The sequence below is a fragment of the Nakaseomyces bracarensis genome, assembly GCF_045282275.1.
Source record: "Nakaseomyces bracarensis strain CBM3 chromosome Unknown Scaff10_0, whole genome shotgun sequence".
Classification (NCBI taxonomy): domain Eukaryota; kingdom Fungi; phylum Ascomycota; class Saccharomycetes; order Saccharomycetales; family Saccharomycetaceae; genus Nakaseomyces; species Nakaseomyces bracarensis.
Genome location: NW_027263956.1, coordinates 535797 through 553562, shown reverse-complemented (window position 1 = coordinate 553562; position 17766 = coordinate 535797). Strand labels below are relative to the sequence as shown.

The window sequence follows — 17766 nt, the reverse complement described above, 5'->3', positions numbered from 1 at the left end:
AAGTTATCTCTTTAGACCTTTCTGTCTGATATATCCTAATTAACTAAATCTATTTATTAAGTGAGTTTCAATAAATTAGAATCAGAAAACGGTTATTTATATTTTTTATTTTTGATATTATTCTAGTTATGTATTACCTTTAGAAGAATTTGCTTAAAGCTGAGTCCTTAAAATACCGTTGTGTGTATGCTAGAAGTCTTACTGTTTGTGTTTGTTTCCTTAATTTGTACTTTTTTTTTGGGCAGAGTTCGTTAAAGGGCTCACGAGAGGCTCATCGCATCGTCGTATGGATTTTTTTTCTTTTAAACTAGAGTGCATTAGTGCTATTTTCACATGTTCACGATGGTAGGAGTGATGAGAGGATATATTGTAGTTGTTGTTTTCTGTATATAGAGATGATCTTCTATACTTATATATAATGGGTGTGTCTTATGTCCTTTAGGAGGCTATTAGCTTAATGTATTAGCTGGCACTTTGTTGCTTTTTTTATGCTCATTTTATTTATGTCTATCAATTGGGATGTTCAGTAACTTCTTTTCCATCTCTTCTTTTTCTTAGGTTTGACTTCTTGGTCTTCTAAAGGCAAGTTATCTAGCTTTCGGACTTCTGCAGGAGTAAGTTCTTCTACATCACTTAACCCTTCTTCGTGTTGAATGAAAGGGCCTTTCCATGATCTTTCGGTTAGAGAATACTTGCCATTATCTTTGTTAACTTCAAATTCATAATTAATAGCTCGTTTATAATCAAAACTGCTAAAACTGGACAGGAGTTTAGAGGTTAAGCTTCTCAATTTTGAGACTAGACCGATAGTGATTCTATTGGATGAAGAATCATTTTCGATAATATTACATATATAGTCCATTTTCGCATCTAAATTATGGTAAGTTGAACGGTTTTCAATTTCATCAAAATCAAGTCCCTCTATGTTTTCCTTTAAAGCAATTGCTTTTACTTGTTGGTATTGATTTGAATCTATAATACTTTGGACAATATTTTTTTGGAAGAAATATGCGTTTGGATTATTGAGTATATTCTGGAGTTTTTTGTTATCCTCCCTATATTTCCTTGTTCTCTCTACTCGCTCCTCGATCAAAAGCGACATATCGTCGATGCTTCTCAGATCATTCAATAAGGTATCGATGAAATCTATTTTATTATTAATATGTGTTTCATTTTGAGAGTTGTAAGATTGACTGAAGTAAATCCTTACTAATGGGGCACCCTTTTTCAATTCCCTTTTCATTGACCAATATTTACAAATGAGAAAACTTAACTGATGTTCATTTGGCATACCAAATAGATTTGCAACCTTCTGTATTATTTCTCCGAAGTAATGCGGCGCAATGGGAGTTCCACGAGCAGTTTTCCATTGATTCGTTTTCTTATCAAGACCATTATTTTGTTCCTGAGGTGTATCATTATCAAAGTCCGTGGTTTTCTCCTTATTGGCAAAATACCTCCTTGTCTTCATTATTCCTTCAAGACATGATGGCCACCCTGGAGGAGAATGTTTGTCACAGTACGAATTTATAGTATGGCCCATTTGGAAATGGTTTGATGCCATTTCAGCTATCGTTGTATCATGTATGTCCAAACAGAGACCAGCTCTCTTGGCACAGGTTACGTGGAATGCACTGAAGCAGTTTTTATTCGAACATTGAATACAAGCACCAGTTCTCAATTTGCATATATAGCAAACCAGTTTCCACCTAGACTTGCTAATATATTCAACACCTTCAATAGGTTCCATATAATGTAGATTCGCAAAATTTAGTTCTGGCATCCATAGTGCGCAAAGAACATGAGCCCAGGAGCCTGTATGTGTTTGTTTAAATGCTCCGGTTGAACTAGGGCAAACAACACAGTTCACTTGTTTATTACGCGAAATGAAACATCTCCTACAGAGCCATTGACCTTCAGGAATGAAAACAATACCATAGCATTCCTGGTGTACGGCTATATCACATCCATCACAAAAAACAATCGCATTCGTTGTAGTGCTGATGGTACCATCGCATACAGCACATGCTTGGTCGGTAGAAAGTCCAGTTCCATCATCTGACCCGTATAATTCGTATCGTATTTTCTTGGTTTGAGCTTCCATGGTATTTATTTGTGTGTCCTCTGCATCTGCCAACTTCGGTGGAATCCGTTTTTCTAGATCAAACCATTCCAATTCTAAAATAGTAATGAATAACTCAAAAATTTCCTCAGTCATTGTATTTTTGCAGGTGGAATTATTGAGGAATTCGATATATAATGCGTCCTGTTCATCCATATCATATTGTGGAAGAAATTTTCTCAAATTTATAGACAATTCTTCCAATTTCTTCCTGGGGTCCTTACTGTTGGTAATGTCATCAGGTTGGAAGGCGAATTTAGTTTCATATACGGAATCCTTTTCGCTGGACACAACTACTTTCTTATGATCCGATATCCCAAGGTATTGGAGATCATAATATTTAGAAATTAATTGACCTGTGAAATTCTTCTTAGAGTAATTGTACTTTGTGCCAGAGAGTTTGGAAACAGGGAAAGGGATTTCTTCGGCATCAATGAGTTTTTCATCAATATTTATGGGTTCCAAAGTAACTGTTCCATTAAATATGAGTTGTTTCAACTGTTGCCTTCTTGGCGTTTCAGTCTCATAACCAACAGTATCGTCAATTATTATAGGAAGTTGATCACAAGGTTCTAAGTCAGGATAAAAGTCTTGAAAGTGCTTCTCTTCTCTCAATTTCGGACCCACATCATTGGGTTTTCGAGACATTGATACTTTTATCTATAGTTTGATACTCAACTATCTTGATGGAAATTCGAAAAATATTTAACACCTTCACTGCTACTCTATATAATGGTAGCTCTGGTACTAATGCAGCTTACAAACCGATAGTTTTACTATAATATTTTACGTGACTGCAATGTTTACCTTTAGGTTTAAGGGCATCGGGCTATTTTTACCTATGTTTTTCCCAATTTCACAAAGGGCTTTTTTTCTTTTTTATTTGGGCGCGTTCGATTCTTGATATAGATATCGGACAATAAAAAAAATATGAGATATTTTAAATATTAGGAATATTCCTAAGTAACAGAATGCTACTAGGTTAGATTAGTAGATAATATAACTTCTTGACATTTAAATATGTTCGTGACGGGTCATTACATTAAAATTACGTGCATAAATAGGCTTTACAACTAAAAATATAAATAACATAAGCATTTTTTTTCTTTAAACTAGCGGGAAAAAACAGCAAACCCTCCGTAATAGGGCTTTGATATCCCTCCAGCAAGGAAACCAGATGGTTTAGGGTAGGTAGGTATTATATCGTGTTTGGTTCTTGTGAATTTTCGTTCCCATATTCGTAATGGATATATGATTTTAAGCAGCTTAATAATTTCTGAAAATTTCCGAATAACGGCACTATTTCCGAGTTTGGCCATTTGAAGTCCCATTACATTCATTCACAATAGTTTCATAATTCGGTGGTTCCTGAATATCAGTAGTATTTTTTGTTAGGATACTGTAATCCTTTTTGAATAGCTCTTCCGCAGCCATGACAGTGATCCCAGGAGTAATTGGTACTGCCTTTTTCTTATTAGCTGTATTACCGTTTGGTTGGTTCTCCTTGTCATAACTTTCATTTTGTGGTACAATCTCTTTTTTTCTTCCACTTACAGATGAATCAGATGAAAGCATCCCATCTAGATTGTTATAGTTGGTAGTAGCGACAGTCCTAGCCACACTAGCAGAGGGAACTGGTGGTAAGGACGCCATTAGGTGATCAACATTAGGTAATTCTGAATCAATAGATACCTCTGAACGAGCACTAAAAGACACTGATCTTGACATATTATTTAAAGAGATGTCTTCTGGAAGATAGCCATTTTGTGTTGCCACAGGTACCATTCTAGGTGAAGCAGCTGGACTAGCGAATGGTGAGCTATATATTGATGTGGCCTCTTCAAAAGTTGGTGGAGGAGGATTTCCACTCGCTAACATTAATTTGGTTGAGTCAGATACCGCCATGTGGTAGGTAGGTAATTCCGTATTACCTTGATTACAATGATCTGATACAATGAATATTGGTGTATCAATCAAGATTTCGTAGTTCTTAAATTTTGTAGGATCATCATCGTCATACCTTTTAATTCTAAGCATGATTTCAAGTTTATGCTTTGCGATAATGTTCCTAAAGAAAGAACTGTCCAAATACAATCCTCTGTTAGTACCATTTACTCTAGTACGAATTTTGACATCGTGTCCATCATCGGTGTATATCTTTGTCTTGTTAAAAAGTTCTGGCCTATGTTGAATTTGACCAGCATCAGAACCCCTATGACTTTTGAAGAAGCTAAACATACTATTCTGTCTTGAAGGTTGTCCTTCATCTTCTGATTTTGCAATTGGATAAAAACTTTCGACACCATATGTTGGCAGACTCTTATTAGTTGCACTATCAATCTCCACATGCTTAGGAAATTTCAGTGATGTTTCTATACAAATAGGCTCAGTAAATGCAACGGTCTTACTTTTCTTCTCCATTACGTTTCTCTTTTTATTGAATTCCTGATACTCTTCTACAGTAGAACTAAATGATAATAAGTTATCATTTAAACAGTTTTCAACAATTTCTTCGGTTAATGCCTTATTACCAAACTCTTTAGTCCTTATTTCTAATAATGGGAGATTCCTGGTTTTCTTTTTGCGCATTATAAAGTCTCTATAATGAGGACTAAATGGATCTTTTAAAATAGGGTCCAATTGATCATATTCATACTTTCTATCAATATTGTAATATTTTATAGTCTCCACCACACTGACTCTAACTCTCTTGATTTCTAAATCTTTGACCAAAGGTGACAATTTAATTATTAGTGGAATTTCACTTTCTAATGGAACGTACTTCTTTCCAAACGACACCTCATAGGATAAACAATCTGCCCATACTTTATTTACGTAAACCGGCTTATTCGCAGTTGTTAAAGCCCTTTCAGGATGCATTCTGACAATATTGATAGGCTCGTCAACAAAAATATTAAATCTATTGTTGTCATTGATACCATTCTGATTCAATTTTTTAGTGTCATTATTGACACTACTTCTTCTTGACATACTCATTGGAGATATTTTGCCGGTTATGGACTTTATTTCAGAGTTAGAGCTCAAATCTGAATTTGAAGATAAGTGGTTTTTTATAGATTTCAACCAAGATGAAGTTGTAGATCTCTTCCGTCTATCCATCTTCAATGGAGATAATGGATCTACACTCTCTAAATTCGAAGATGTTGCAGATATAACAGAGTCCGCATCGCTATTATTCCTGGATCTGGAGTTCTGATGGCTATTCGGGACAATATTGCTGTGCATGTGGTTAAAGTCAACTGACATCTGTCGAGATTTATGTTTAGGAGTTAAGTGATTGGCCATAGGGGACATGCTAATATCGACATTCTGAGCTGAAAATGGCGGAGGTGGGCCACGTGGAGGACTACCACTTAATGTTGCCATGGATTTGTTTGCAAGGACAGTATGAGATAGGTCTGATCTCCGGAAATAATCTAAATCGTTTGCGTTCAAGGTAACCATGCTTCCCCCATTATTATAATCAATATTACTTATAGGAGTACTTGGTCTACTGGTCACTCTGATAATATCTTCGTCTTCCATAACTTCACCTTGTGTTAGTATTTTTAGTCTATAGTAGACTCTACCGCAGGGCATTGAAAGGGATTCAGGAGCTTTATTGGTGAACGCTATTGGTATTACAAAAATATAATCTCCAGGTAACAAAATCTCTTCGTCATCTGTACTTTTTTCGCTATTTTCGTCTGAGTTACTACTTGTAGTATCCCTAAAATTTCCATTAGCCTCGGTAGCTGTACTACCTCTTCTATTATTTGGAGTTGAAAGACTTGATTTTCTTGACATTGGTTTACCACCTGACTGTTCGCTAAACATATGATTATTGTCTTCCTCTAGCATATTCAACAGATCATTATTAACAACTTTCTTATTGTCAATATAAGTTCTTTGACTCGTTCTTTTATTCTTAAAGACCACATAATCCCTAATAACATCGATATCCAGGTTTTCTTGTACATCATCTGGAGACTGGGAATCAGCAGGGACAAACACATTATAGTTGTTTGGGTTCAATTTCCAATTAAGTGAGTTAAGTTGATAGTATTCTTCGTATTTTCCTCTCCTGCCAGGAACACCATTATACCAGAAAATGCTCACATTAGAGGAAAAGTTAACTATAATCTCAGGTACTTTTATCGGTTTCTTTTTAACCGAGACAATAACTGCAATGGAAAATGGTGTCATATTTGCAGAAACATGAGTCCTCTTAGTCTTCTTTGGCTGTGGATGAGCAATATTTTTCCTAGTAGGTGAACTCTCGGCAGTATCAACTGATCCCAGAGATAGGTCGTTATTTTCGTTAAGGGAGTCCATTATTGATGGCTCTAGAAATGGATTATTAGAGTGACGATGCTCTTGCCGGGGTGATGAAGGTTCATCTGATCCCCTTTGATCAATATCACTGAAAAACGGATTGTTTTTGTTGTTATTAGTCACCACAGGGGTAGCAGATCCACTCTCTGGTGGAGAAGGCATGGTTGTACACCCTTCTTCATCAGATAAAACATTTGTATTGGAATTTTCAGGGACTTCTAGGCTGTTATTTATGGTTGCATTGGATGTAGTAGTGGTGGTGGTGGTTGTAGTTCTTGTTGTGTTTGCTGCTGCTGCATTTTGATTATTTGCCTCAGAGACCGAGTTCAAGTACTCATCCTCATCTCTTATAGAATTGGTAGGTAAGAACAGCGGATCGCTAGTCGTAGAGATAGAAATATCAAGATGGTCATTCTTGTGATAAAGGGACCTCTGTGGTAGAAAACCTCTATTCAATAGAAAATCATTCAAGTAGTTCATAGCGAAGAGATTCGGCTGTTGGCTTTTATTAGTTACTTCTGCAACACTATGTCTCCTTACAAAAGTACCAGAAGGAGTTGGGACAGATAACCTCCCAATGCTGTTTTTGTTGCTGTTGTTGGTGGCTCCTGACGTCGGTATACTGGTAGACCTGCGCATAACATCAGAAGTATGTACATAGTTGTTCCCAGGAACCACCCCAGAATCAGCCATTCCTAACGTACTCCTCCTCATACCATTCCTCCCACCCATGGAACCATTGCTCGTAGTACTCACACTGCTCATCCTCCTAGCATGGCTTAACGTACTGTTATTATGATAGTTATGAGATATCATTACTGGTGGTTGTGTCATTATATCCTTTCCTTGCATTTAAAAAATAAAAGAGAAAGAGATAGAAGAGAGAAGACTATTTTTTATATAATACTTATATCTAATCTCTCAGTTTGTGGGTTTTTAATGTCTGATTTCCCCTTTTTACCTTGACAAGGTTTTTATTTTTATTTTTATTTTTATTTTTATTTTCTATTGAATGTGTATATAATATTTAACTATTGATTTTTGATTATTATATTTTTGATGGTATGTAAATTTTCTATTTTTTCGTTCATGAAAGGGGATCGATCACCTTCTTCTTCTTCCTCTTTTTTTTTTTTCTTTACTTCTATTCTAATTTGATGTGTCCAGAGTATTTAGCAATGTCCAACTTCCTTTCTTTTTTTTAATCTTCCTTCAATTTTCTGTTTTTTTACCCGTTAGTACTTATTGTTTTTACCAAGTTTAGTACTTATTGTTTTGCTATTTATTATGTATTTCCCTTTCTTTAAAAGTACAATCCTCCCCAGAGAGGATGCACTATTATAACAATAGAGGCTTCTGATGTTGAGCAGGATTCCAAAAGCTTGTGTGTGAACTACATTATTAATCCCTTTTTTGTTACCCTCGACCATTTAGCCATATAATGTCTTCTTGTTTTGATTTCGAAGTGATTTACGATTTCCACACTCTCACCCCCCGCACATATAAAAATTGCTTTTTTTATTATTATTATTACTATTATTCCTTCTCTTAAATAACAGCCGTATACAAAACGTTAAATACGTAATGTACTTCTATGCGTCTACCCCCCCCCCCTATGGACCCTCTTCTACAGTATAGAAATAGCGTAGGTGAAAAATATCCTATAGACGTCAATATTGAAAAAGAATGTATAGAACATTTATAAATGAAGACTGTATTTATGTAGGAGAGAAAGGAAAAAAAAAAAAAAGGGGAGGAAGAAAGATGCCTATCTGTAGCCATTCGTCTATCTGCATCTGATTGCTACATTTACATCTACAAAGGGGGGCGCTACGACTTTTGTCTACGCTGAGTTGCCTTTTTCTTCTTACCACGTCTTTATCCCACCCCCACATCCTTCTGTAGTCATTTTCTGTGGGGGGTCTCAAGAAATACTAAACCCGCTGTACAACCTTCTCTTTTCTTTTCCTGTCACTATCCTTGTCACAATGACAAAAATAATTCCCAAATTGGGAAAAGGGGGTAGTGGGGGGCACTTCAATTATTTGTTCCTTCCATTTACAGTGGACTTTGCATTTTTGTTATTATATTAGGGCTTTCCCTATCCGCAAATCCCAAGCCCTCTCAAGTTTGAAGACAAAAATAGTACTCGTACATTATGTGCTCCACATCCTTCTTCATTAAAACCATACCCTTAAAAAAAAAAACCTCCCCTCCCCTTTTTAGGGCTTTCCAAATTGAAAAAAAAAAGACTTTATTATTATATACGTATTAGTCAGGTGGTTGGCCACCTGACTAATACGTATATATGTATATTCTCGGTTTTGCTTCGTGTATGCCAAAAATGGTTCACGAGTGTTCTTTCCCATTGGGTTTATTGATAGGCTTATTGGATTAGTGCAAGTTATCTTAAACTAGCATTCATTTCGAGTATCTTAGAGTAATCAAGCAAAAAATAAGAAACAAAAAAAAAAAAAATGGCCAGGGCTACACTGTCGTATGGGTCGTCGACTCATAGTGGGTCGAGTTCTTTGAAAAGTTTCATTAAGGATGTTAGGAACGCTAAGACGCTAGCTGATGAGCGTGCAATTATCAATAAGCAAGCTGCTAAGATTAGGACTAAGCTCAGGGACGACCATTTGTCCTCTGAGAAAAAACGGAACAACATTATCAAATTGTTGTACTTGTACATCCTGGGTGAACGTACGCATTTCGGTCAAGTTGAATGCATCAACCTGATCGCTTCTGATAGATATATTGATAAGAGACTAGGGTATTTGTCTACCACATTACTACTGGATGAGTCGCAGGACTTATTGACACTGCTGACAAACTTAATCAATAACGACTTGAAACACCCTAATAAATACGTGATTTCTTTGGCATTAACTGCATTAGGTTTCTTGTCATCTCCTGAATTGGCAAGAGATCTATACCCTGACGTGGAAGGGTTATTGAATAGATTCAGTAACGATCCGTTTATCCTAAAGAAAGCATTGCAGTGTTGCGCAAAATTAATATCCAAGGACTCACAATTGTTGGAGATTATCCCCATTGACCTGTTCCTGAAGCTCTTAGGTGAATATAGATCTAACTTGACTAGTCTGTCGTCAGCTCATGGTGTCCTCTTGGGTATCTCAAGGTTGTTTCAAGCAATTGCCATGTCAGCTGTTGATACCGTAAGGAATATTTCTACAGTAAATTTAGACACAACTGTAACTGAGGGCGACGATGTTGAAGACGCATTGTATAAAAAAACACTAGCTACTGAATTGTTTAAAAACCTAGGTCAATCAGATTTTTTGAAGGACTTTTATCAGGTTTTAACTAGTCTCTCGGCAAGAAATTTGGATCCCCAGTTTGATGTGCAAGGTGTTTCGGATCCTTTTTTACAATGTGAAATAATAACTACACTAAGGTTATATTTCAAAGCTTGTTCGGATCTAGAAATAGAAGTTAACCAAGACCTGATGGACGATTTCAATGACTTGTTGACAAACTTGGCGACTAACACTGATGCGACAAAATCCAGTGGACAATCTATCCTATATGAGATCACAAGAACTATATTTGAATTAAATCTTTCCAAACCCTTGCAAGTTCTTGGTATTAATATACTGGCTAACTTTTTATCACCTCATATTCCTGGAGGTAAGAAGGCTTCCACCGCAGCTGTCACTGCCCACAACAATATTAAATATGTTGCACTAAACACATTGCTGAAGGTGGCTCCAATGGAACCAGAAGCAGTGAAGAGGCATAAAAAATTCATTTCACGTTGTTTAAATGATCAAGATATATCTATTAGAATGAGGGCTCTGGAACTAACTTTCTCCATTATGGATTCTTCAAATCTCGTTGAGTTGGTTAATGAATTACTTAATTTCCTTGCTAAATCTGTTATGAATAATGAGAATTCTAGAGCAGCACATTCTAGCTACAAAACAAACACGTTTGGTGAGGACATCGATGATTCTAAGGATCTGATCAAATATACAGTGAATCATATAATAGAGAAATTTGACTTGATTTCGCAAGAAGGTGGTGATAAAATTGATGAAAACTGGAGACTGTCCGTATTTGTAAAAATTTTGAAATTGGTAGGTTCATATATCCCTATAGAAAGAATAAGTGATATATTAATAGCCATTAACAACACTCTTGAAATCCAATATAAAACTGATGTTATTACTAGAATGTTGGATATATCGTTGCGAGAAGTTTTAACCGCTACTCAAAAAGAAGAACAGAAAATATCTGAAGTGGATCAGATAGAGGAAGATAACTTTGGCTGGCAACTTGTGTCAATATGGTGTATTGGTGAGTATGCTGATATAGTTCTGCAGGATCTGGGAACGAATAATAAGTCCAATGAAAATTACACTAAAACACTTAATGAAGCATCTTTGGTTAAATACTTACAATTAAAGAATAAACAATACTTAAGGACGCACAGTAAGATCGTTCATTATGTATTAACAGCAGCATTGAAGTTGTCTGTCAGAATACAAGATTATTCACTAACAGAAGACTTGAGACAGATAATTATAGACCACACGAAATCTACAGACCTATTGTTGCAGAGTAAGAGCTCGCAATATGAAATTATATTCAGTCAACCAATGGATATCAAGAAGCAAATTTTGGATGCCATGCCTAAATTTGACAGAGCCTCTAGAATAGAGAGGGAAGGAGTTTCTACTGTTATTAGAACTAGTTCAGCGACTTCAAAACCTATTACGAATGATACCAAGAAAGACTTATTGCTAGATTTGCTTGGGGAAGATGATATTTCAAAGTCAACCCCAACAACAGATAATAAGAACTTGCTAGCAGAGTTACTTGCAGGTAATAAAACTTCTGCCAAAGATGAAAGCACGGATGCAGATGGTAAAGCAGTGGAGAATGCTATAGAGCTTCCTTCGGGAGCTGAACTAATGCAAAACTTTGAAAGTTTCGAAATTTATTCAGGACCAGTTAAGCAGGATGAAAATGCTATTCATCTAGAACTATTCTATAAAAACACTGGAGATACTGCAATGACGGATTTACAAACTATGTGCGCTGTTACAAAAACCTTGAAGGTTATTTTAGGTCAATTGCATCCTTCTAATAGTGTCCAACCTGGTGCCATAATAAAACAAAGTTTAAAAATATCGGGAACAGGTAAGTTGAAAATGAGAGTCAAGTTAAGCTACAACATTGGTGGCAATGCATTGACACAACAATTCGATCACAAATTTGCTGATATCTCGTTATAAATGTAGTATATGTTGATGATTATTTAATCTGATTACATTACGTATTGACTCTATAAATATAAATGATATTCTGATCTTATGTACCATTTGAATGTGGTCTTTCAGGTTATATGAAACTTCTTGTTGTTTTTATAGTTGATTTTTATTGTTTGTTTATTTATATAAAATATATATATATGGATATTTTTATAAAATTTATTGGCTATTAACCAAAATATATTTGATAATAAAAATTTGAGAAGGTAGTCTTCAGAGGAAAATACCATCCATGTTTTAATGGTGGGAAGCACCAGTAGCTCTGGAAGCATCCTTAACAGATTGCTGTACACCTTCATTCTTCTTTGGGTTCAAGATGTACTTGTCAGCCATTGGAGAGATAACACGGTTGTAAATCAAAGTAGCACCATGAGTAGATGGAACAGCGATGTACAACAAGAAACAAGTCTTGATGAACCAGTAGAATGGAACCAAGTACAATAGGGCCTTGGACCAGAATTCAATAACGTTCAAGAAACTGAAAACAATCCAGTAAGTTAGCAATTGAGTGTCATCTTCTTTAGTGGCAGTCTTTAGAGCAATGATAGAGTAGTAGGCTGGAACAACGAACCCGGCGATGTTACCTAGAATTTCACCAATACCACCAACATTGATGAAGATCATCAAAAGGTAGAAGACAGTAGTACCAACGATGATATATGACTTTGGCAAGTTAGTTTTTCTTTCTAGTTGATTCAGAACATTGTTGGTAGCGAATTGAGTGTCCAATTGCTTCAATTGACCTTGAAAGTTAGAGATAATGTCAGCCATTGTAAAAGTGTCGTAGTAGTCTTAGTATTATCTTTGATTTGTAGCTCTACAGATGGAATTGTTGAGAAATGAATTGAAAAAACAAAAAATTCAACAAAGATATTTAATATTAAAGACTTTTATAAATGAAATAATGGGAGAAGAAAGAAAAAGAAGGGGATCGTCGTCGGTTGGGTGATTTAAAAAGAAGGACAACCAAGTAGAAAAATAAATCAAGGCTCTTCCTCCCTTTTTTCCTATCTAAATGCAGGAACTTCAACTACATTTTACCCGAATTAACTACAAATGCCACCTCGAAGTGTGCAGCCTCCCAGTTTCTTTAATTTTTTTTATCATCAAACGATGATTGAAGGAGGCGTAGAGTGTTGAAGCCTAGTCTCTTGCTACTGGGCATCTAAGCAGCAAGATTACTTTTTATATTTGATCTCATATTGCATTGAATGCTGCACTAGAAGTATTTTTAGAATAGCTTGCATTGCAACTAGTTATCTAATGTTGTTGGTTAATTTTTGAAGGGGAGAGTTGAGTTAAGGGTATATGTTTTGTAAGAATATATCATTCAGCCACCAGTTCATCTTCAACAAGTTTAATATGCGGTTTTAGCTCAGTTGGGAGAGCGCCAGACTGAAGAATTAACTTCGGTCAGTTTGTTATCTGGAGGTCCTGTGTTCGATCCACAGAAATCGCAATTTATTTTTTGTTGGTATTTTTTAGTTATTTTAACAATAATCTTCGGGTAAGGTATATTACTGAAAGTTATTTTGATTTTAATGTTTAGTTAACCGAAGGTTAGTTGAAGTATATCCAGTTCATGAACCTAATTTTTAGATCTAATACTAAACATATGTCATACTGGTGACTTTACAGCCTTATTTTTAATATTTTATATCTATAATAAATAATATTTCAATGAATAAAGGAATAATATCTATTTTTTGTTTTTCATGAATATCGTTGTAGTATATAAAAAAAATATTTAGTTTAAAAAGAATAAGGAAAATAAATATAAAAACATAAGATAATAATAAAGAGTCCTATTCCTGCAGGACAATTTCTTTGACAGTAGCACCCTTGGTATCCTTGTCGTCATCATAAGTACCATATACGCTGAATACTATATACCGAGCTCTTTTCTCTCCTCCAGGGATGGAATCATAGTCTATAGTGAATTCAGTAACATTACTTGGGAGAAGCTTAATGATATTGTCTTTCGTAATTTCATCGTAGTAACGTTCACTGGGCGAGATTTCAAGGTTGTTGAGAATCGTTATAAACTTATTATCAAGGAGACGCATATCAGGTAAATTATCAATTAACTCATCCAAATCGTCTCCCTTCCAGTTGATCAAGGCCTTGATGTCATCATCCATAGCATCGGTAATGTCTGAATGATTATCTGTTTTACCTTCCAACATCTGACTCAAAATGTTGCCACCTTTTACAATTGGAGAAGTCTGTAAAACTGATGTTAGATTGGCGAAAAATTGTTCAATTTGATCAGAGTGAGGTAGGACTGATAATGAAATATTCTGGGCAGGTCTTTGTCCCCACAACACCATACCTTTCCTAATAACATGGGTGTTATTTGCCCCAAGGTCAATTAGAAGTTTTGCGGTATCATTCTTCATGAATGGTTGCCAGTGCGTGTAATTATTACCATCCAGAGCTGAGAAAGCAACGTCACCTGGAACACCAGCAGTTAGGTTAGTAATCGCTTTACTTTCTGCAACATTACCATCAATATTTAACATGGATTCATATAATGGGATAACTAACTCTTCTTTTGGATAGATAGTGAAGTAAGTACCATAATAATCCTCATTGATAGGTAAGCCCATGTCCCTCTTAGAGAATAAAGCTGCACCAATATCTCTATCGTGAAGTATACTACGATTTGGGACCTTGATTCTAATCGGTTGGTCACCACTTTTGTGAACAATAGTACCATTGTGGTCATCAATTATAATATCAAGAACCTGGCCCATATATTTAAAGTTTCTAATGGCAATACCTCCTGGTAGAAGTGGTAACTTAACTGGATCAAACTTCAATAGCCTACTAATCTTTTTCGTTTTAGGAACAACCTCATAGGAGTATCTTAGACCAGTTAATCCAAACAAAATACTCTGTAAGAACCCACCATTTGCTGTTAAGAATGGGAAGGCTGGCTGAGTCAAACCATTAGTCAAAAAGTTATCATCAGATTGTTCGCTGAATTGAGCAAAAGGAGCCCGTAAATAAGGCAAAACAGATTTATACAGATAACTTTGTGAAGAAGACCCATGGTTCAATAGACCAGCGGCGGCAGCAACAAATACGGGGTACGTCATTGCTGGGCCAGATGCAGATTGTCTTTCCGAGTAGTAGTACAAATCTTTTATAGCATTATTCAGGATTGACTCATCATTTATATAACCCAATGGATAAACCATTAATGTTACATCAGCTTGTTTAATTTCAACTGAGCTATTCATACCAGAGTACTCCAGTGTGATATTAGAGGATGAGCGTGGTATGTGAATTTTCTCCGAAATTTCCATCCACTTCGGATCTACTTCTTCTTCTAAATGGTTTCCAATATCAGTGGCCCACACAAGCAGCGTTTTAATACCAGCATTAGTAAAAGCACCGTTATTTACATGGTTGGCAAATTCATCTGGATCAGTCAGATTATATGTTTCATATTCGCCTAACGTTTCATTGTACTTCACATAAGCAGTAAAGAAATCTGCTGCATCTTTAACCATTGGCCATGTAGTGTAACGCAAATATTCATCATCAGCACCTTCCGCACCATTCATATAGATGGACATCGAAGCCAGTGCAATATCCACGTTAATGTGATATTCATAATCGACACATGGGCCAGTAGAAGTGCAATTAGCATATCTTCCCGAAGTCCATGGATAGACTGCACCTGGATAGCCGTATTGTTCAGCATTTAGTTTTGCTTGTGCATGTGTTGCATTTCTGTAGTTGTTCATATTCATAGCGATATTTGGAAAGAATGGCAAGAGTGCAGGAGACATCCAGATATCAGAATCCCAAAATACCATACCACCATACGAGTCTGAAGATAAACCACCGACACCAACAGGTAGGCCCCTTGTGGATGACACATTATATTGTCTTGTATTAGCCAGCAAATGGAAGAGTGACGACCTCGCAGTCATTTCTAACAAGCTATCAGAAGGGATTTCAATGAATGCATCATTATATAGGGCATACCAGGCACGTTTATGTTGTGACAATAGCTGCCTGTAGCTACCTCTAGCTGAGGTCGCAATATACTTTGCAAAATTCAAATTTTCATTTGGATCTGACTGATCATTGTTATATTCAGATGAAATGGTTCCAGTATATTTGTATATTATAAGCTTATGGTTATCTTCTGTTAATTCCATATCATAGCTACGTGCAATTTTTTCAGTATCGTTAAAATTATATTCATGAAAATTGTCTCCAGTACCATGAATAGTACAAGTAGAATATACCACAGCATTTGAGTAAGGGACGTTATCAGGATTGACAATCATGTAAATTGCACTATTTTCTTCGTCCTGACCCATTTCATATAAAGAAGTTCTGTGAGATGTCGCAAAGTCTAAAATGTCAAAAACTGTAACGGGCAAAGAAGTAAAGTTATCAGGTAGGTTATCTAGATTTAGACTCAGTTCTAACTTTACAATCCCTAAAGCATGAATTTTTCTATGAGCCCAAACTTCACTTTTTACATTTAGTAATCCACCCAACCAATCCATGTTGGTGGTTACAATACCGTCTTTCATAGACAGGTTTTGATTGTAGTTCGTTATTTCATCAACCATGACGGATTGTGGATTAAACCACTTTTCTCCATTATAGTCGACCTTAAACTGTAAGTCAGTCCATTCAGGGATGGAAGAGATAACGGTTGAGTAACCTTTATCATCAAGTTCAGGAAAATTGGTAGAGTTTAACTTCTTCTGCAAGGAATAGAAGTCGGATACAAAAGACCCAGCAAATCTTTGATTCCTCAAAGGCCAGCCATTGTCCAATGCTCCAGGTGCATCGGTATACAGATTGAAAGTATCCAAAGCATAACCAAAACCAATGTTAGGTAGACGAGAACCGATATAACCATTAGCGACATAAGGTTGTCTCGAGTAAGTATTTTCACCAAAAGCAAGTGAGCCCAATATCATATTTTCATCATCGTAGAAAGAGTTATCGAAATCTGACAATAAGTCATACAGCTTTTTCGAAGCCTTCCTAGCTCCTGAATCACCCTCTAACCCTAGACTTGACTCCCGCATTGGCCTAACCACGCGACCTTCGTGGTTGAACAAAGGTGAACCTGATGCCAATGAGGTCGTGAAAAAAGAATTAGCCGATAATACGGCTGTCCAAACTATTAATGTTATCAACATAAGTAGTATTAATGTTGTGTTAAAGATATTCTGCTTTCGTATCTTAACCCTATTACTTAATCTTTCTTCCGGAAAGAACAGAACTTGAGAACCACGTCTATCAGAAGCAGAAGCTTGTGAACGTTCCACAAATCCGTCAGGTTCATCTCCCTTATATAGTTTTTCAAATGAGTGGAAGAACTTGTTGGCTACATCGTCTGCAGTAGAAATAGTACGGTCAACAACATGGTCCTGCCAAAACCGGTACAACCTGTCTTTCAACGGTAGACTCATACTCCACTTTTTTTAATATAATTTATTTTTTATTTTGTCTCTAGAATTTTAATTTCAATTTGAGTTATTCACAAGCAAAAATAATATGGTTTATGTGTAGTAACGAAATGGAAAAAAAAAAGATACCCGATAAACTATTTACCTCCCCTTTAAAAAATCACTGCACGGTTAGCAATATCTCACTTAATCAACTTGTTGAAATTATGATATGCAAGTAAGGCAATATTATTTTTTTTATTTTTTACTTTGGATAAATGGTTAATGTTAAATTACTGTATTTGAAAAAAAATCCCCCACCTTATTTCGTTTAAGAAAGCCAAGTTAATCTTAATATGCGGCACAGATATTGAGTTGGGATGTTGGTACAGCCTTTGGTTATGTGGATATAAGCCTAAAATGGTAACTAAACCTTATTTTATTTAAAGAAATCCAACAAACAACCAGAAAGAAGGAAAAAAAAAGATTAGAGAAAACGGTAACTCCAATGCAGTTCTATTAGTGCTTGTCCCTTAAGTTTCCCTTAATCAAACCCAAGTTTAGTCTCGAATAGTAGGATATT

General features: G+C 35.9%; 5 protein-coding genes across 5 annotated transcripts; 1 reads left to right on the top strand and 4 right to left on the bottom strand.

Moving 5' to 3' along the window:
- Positions 1-523: 523 nt before the first annotated feature.
- On the bottom strand, positions 524-2770 carry NTO1 (Nto1p; the record flags this gene model as incomplete). The annotated part of the gene is made up of 1 exon (XM_071053026.1): positions 524-2770. One exon carries the CDS (start codon positions 2768-2770, stop codon positions 524-526), a length of 2247 nt encoding a protein of 748 aa, XP_070911276.1.
- A 651-nt stretch (positions 2771-3421) lies between these two features.
- CSR2 (Csr2p) lies at positions 3422-7309 on the bottom strand (the record flags this gene model as incomplete). The annotated part of the gene is made up of 1 exon (XM_071053025.1): positions 3422-7309. One exon carries the CDS (start codon positions 7307-7309, stop codon positions 3422-3424), a length of 3888 nt encoding a protein of 1295 aa, XP_070911275.1.
- A 1625-nt stretch (positions 7310-8934) lies between these two features.
- Positions 8935-11718, top strand: APL4 (AP-1 complex subunit gamma; the record flags this gene model as incomplete). The annotated part of the gene is made up of 1 exon (XM_071053024.1): positions 8935-11718. The coding sequence occupies one exon, from the start codon at positions 8935-8937 to the stop codon at positions 11716-11718; it is 2784 nt and encodes a 927-aa protein (XP_070911274.1).
- Positions 11719-11991: 273 nt separating this feature from the next.
- Positions 11992-12525, bottom strand: YOP1 (Yop1p; the record flags this gene model as incomplete). The annotated part of the gene is made up of 1 exon (XM_071053023.1): positions 11992-12525. The coding sequence occupies one exon, from the start codon at positions 12523-12525 to the stop codon at positions 11992-11994; it is 534 nt and encodes a 177-aa protein (XP_070911273.1).
- Positions 12526-13559: 1034 nt separating this feature from the next.
- On the bottom strand, positions 13560-17207 carry ATH1 (alpha,alpha-trehalase ATH1; the record flags this gene model as incomplete). Its single annotated transcript, XM_071053022.1, has 1 exon — positions 13560-17207. The coding sequence occupies one exon, from the start codon at positions 17205-17207 to the stop codon at positions 13560-13562; it is 3648 nt and encodes a 1215-aa protein (XP_070911272.1).
- Between the last annotated feature and the right edge of the window lie 559 nt (positions 17208-17766).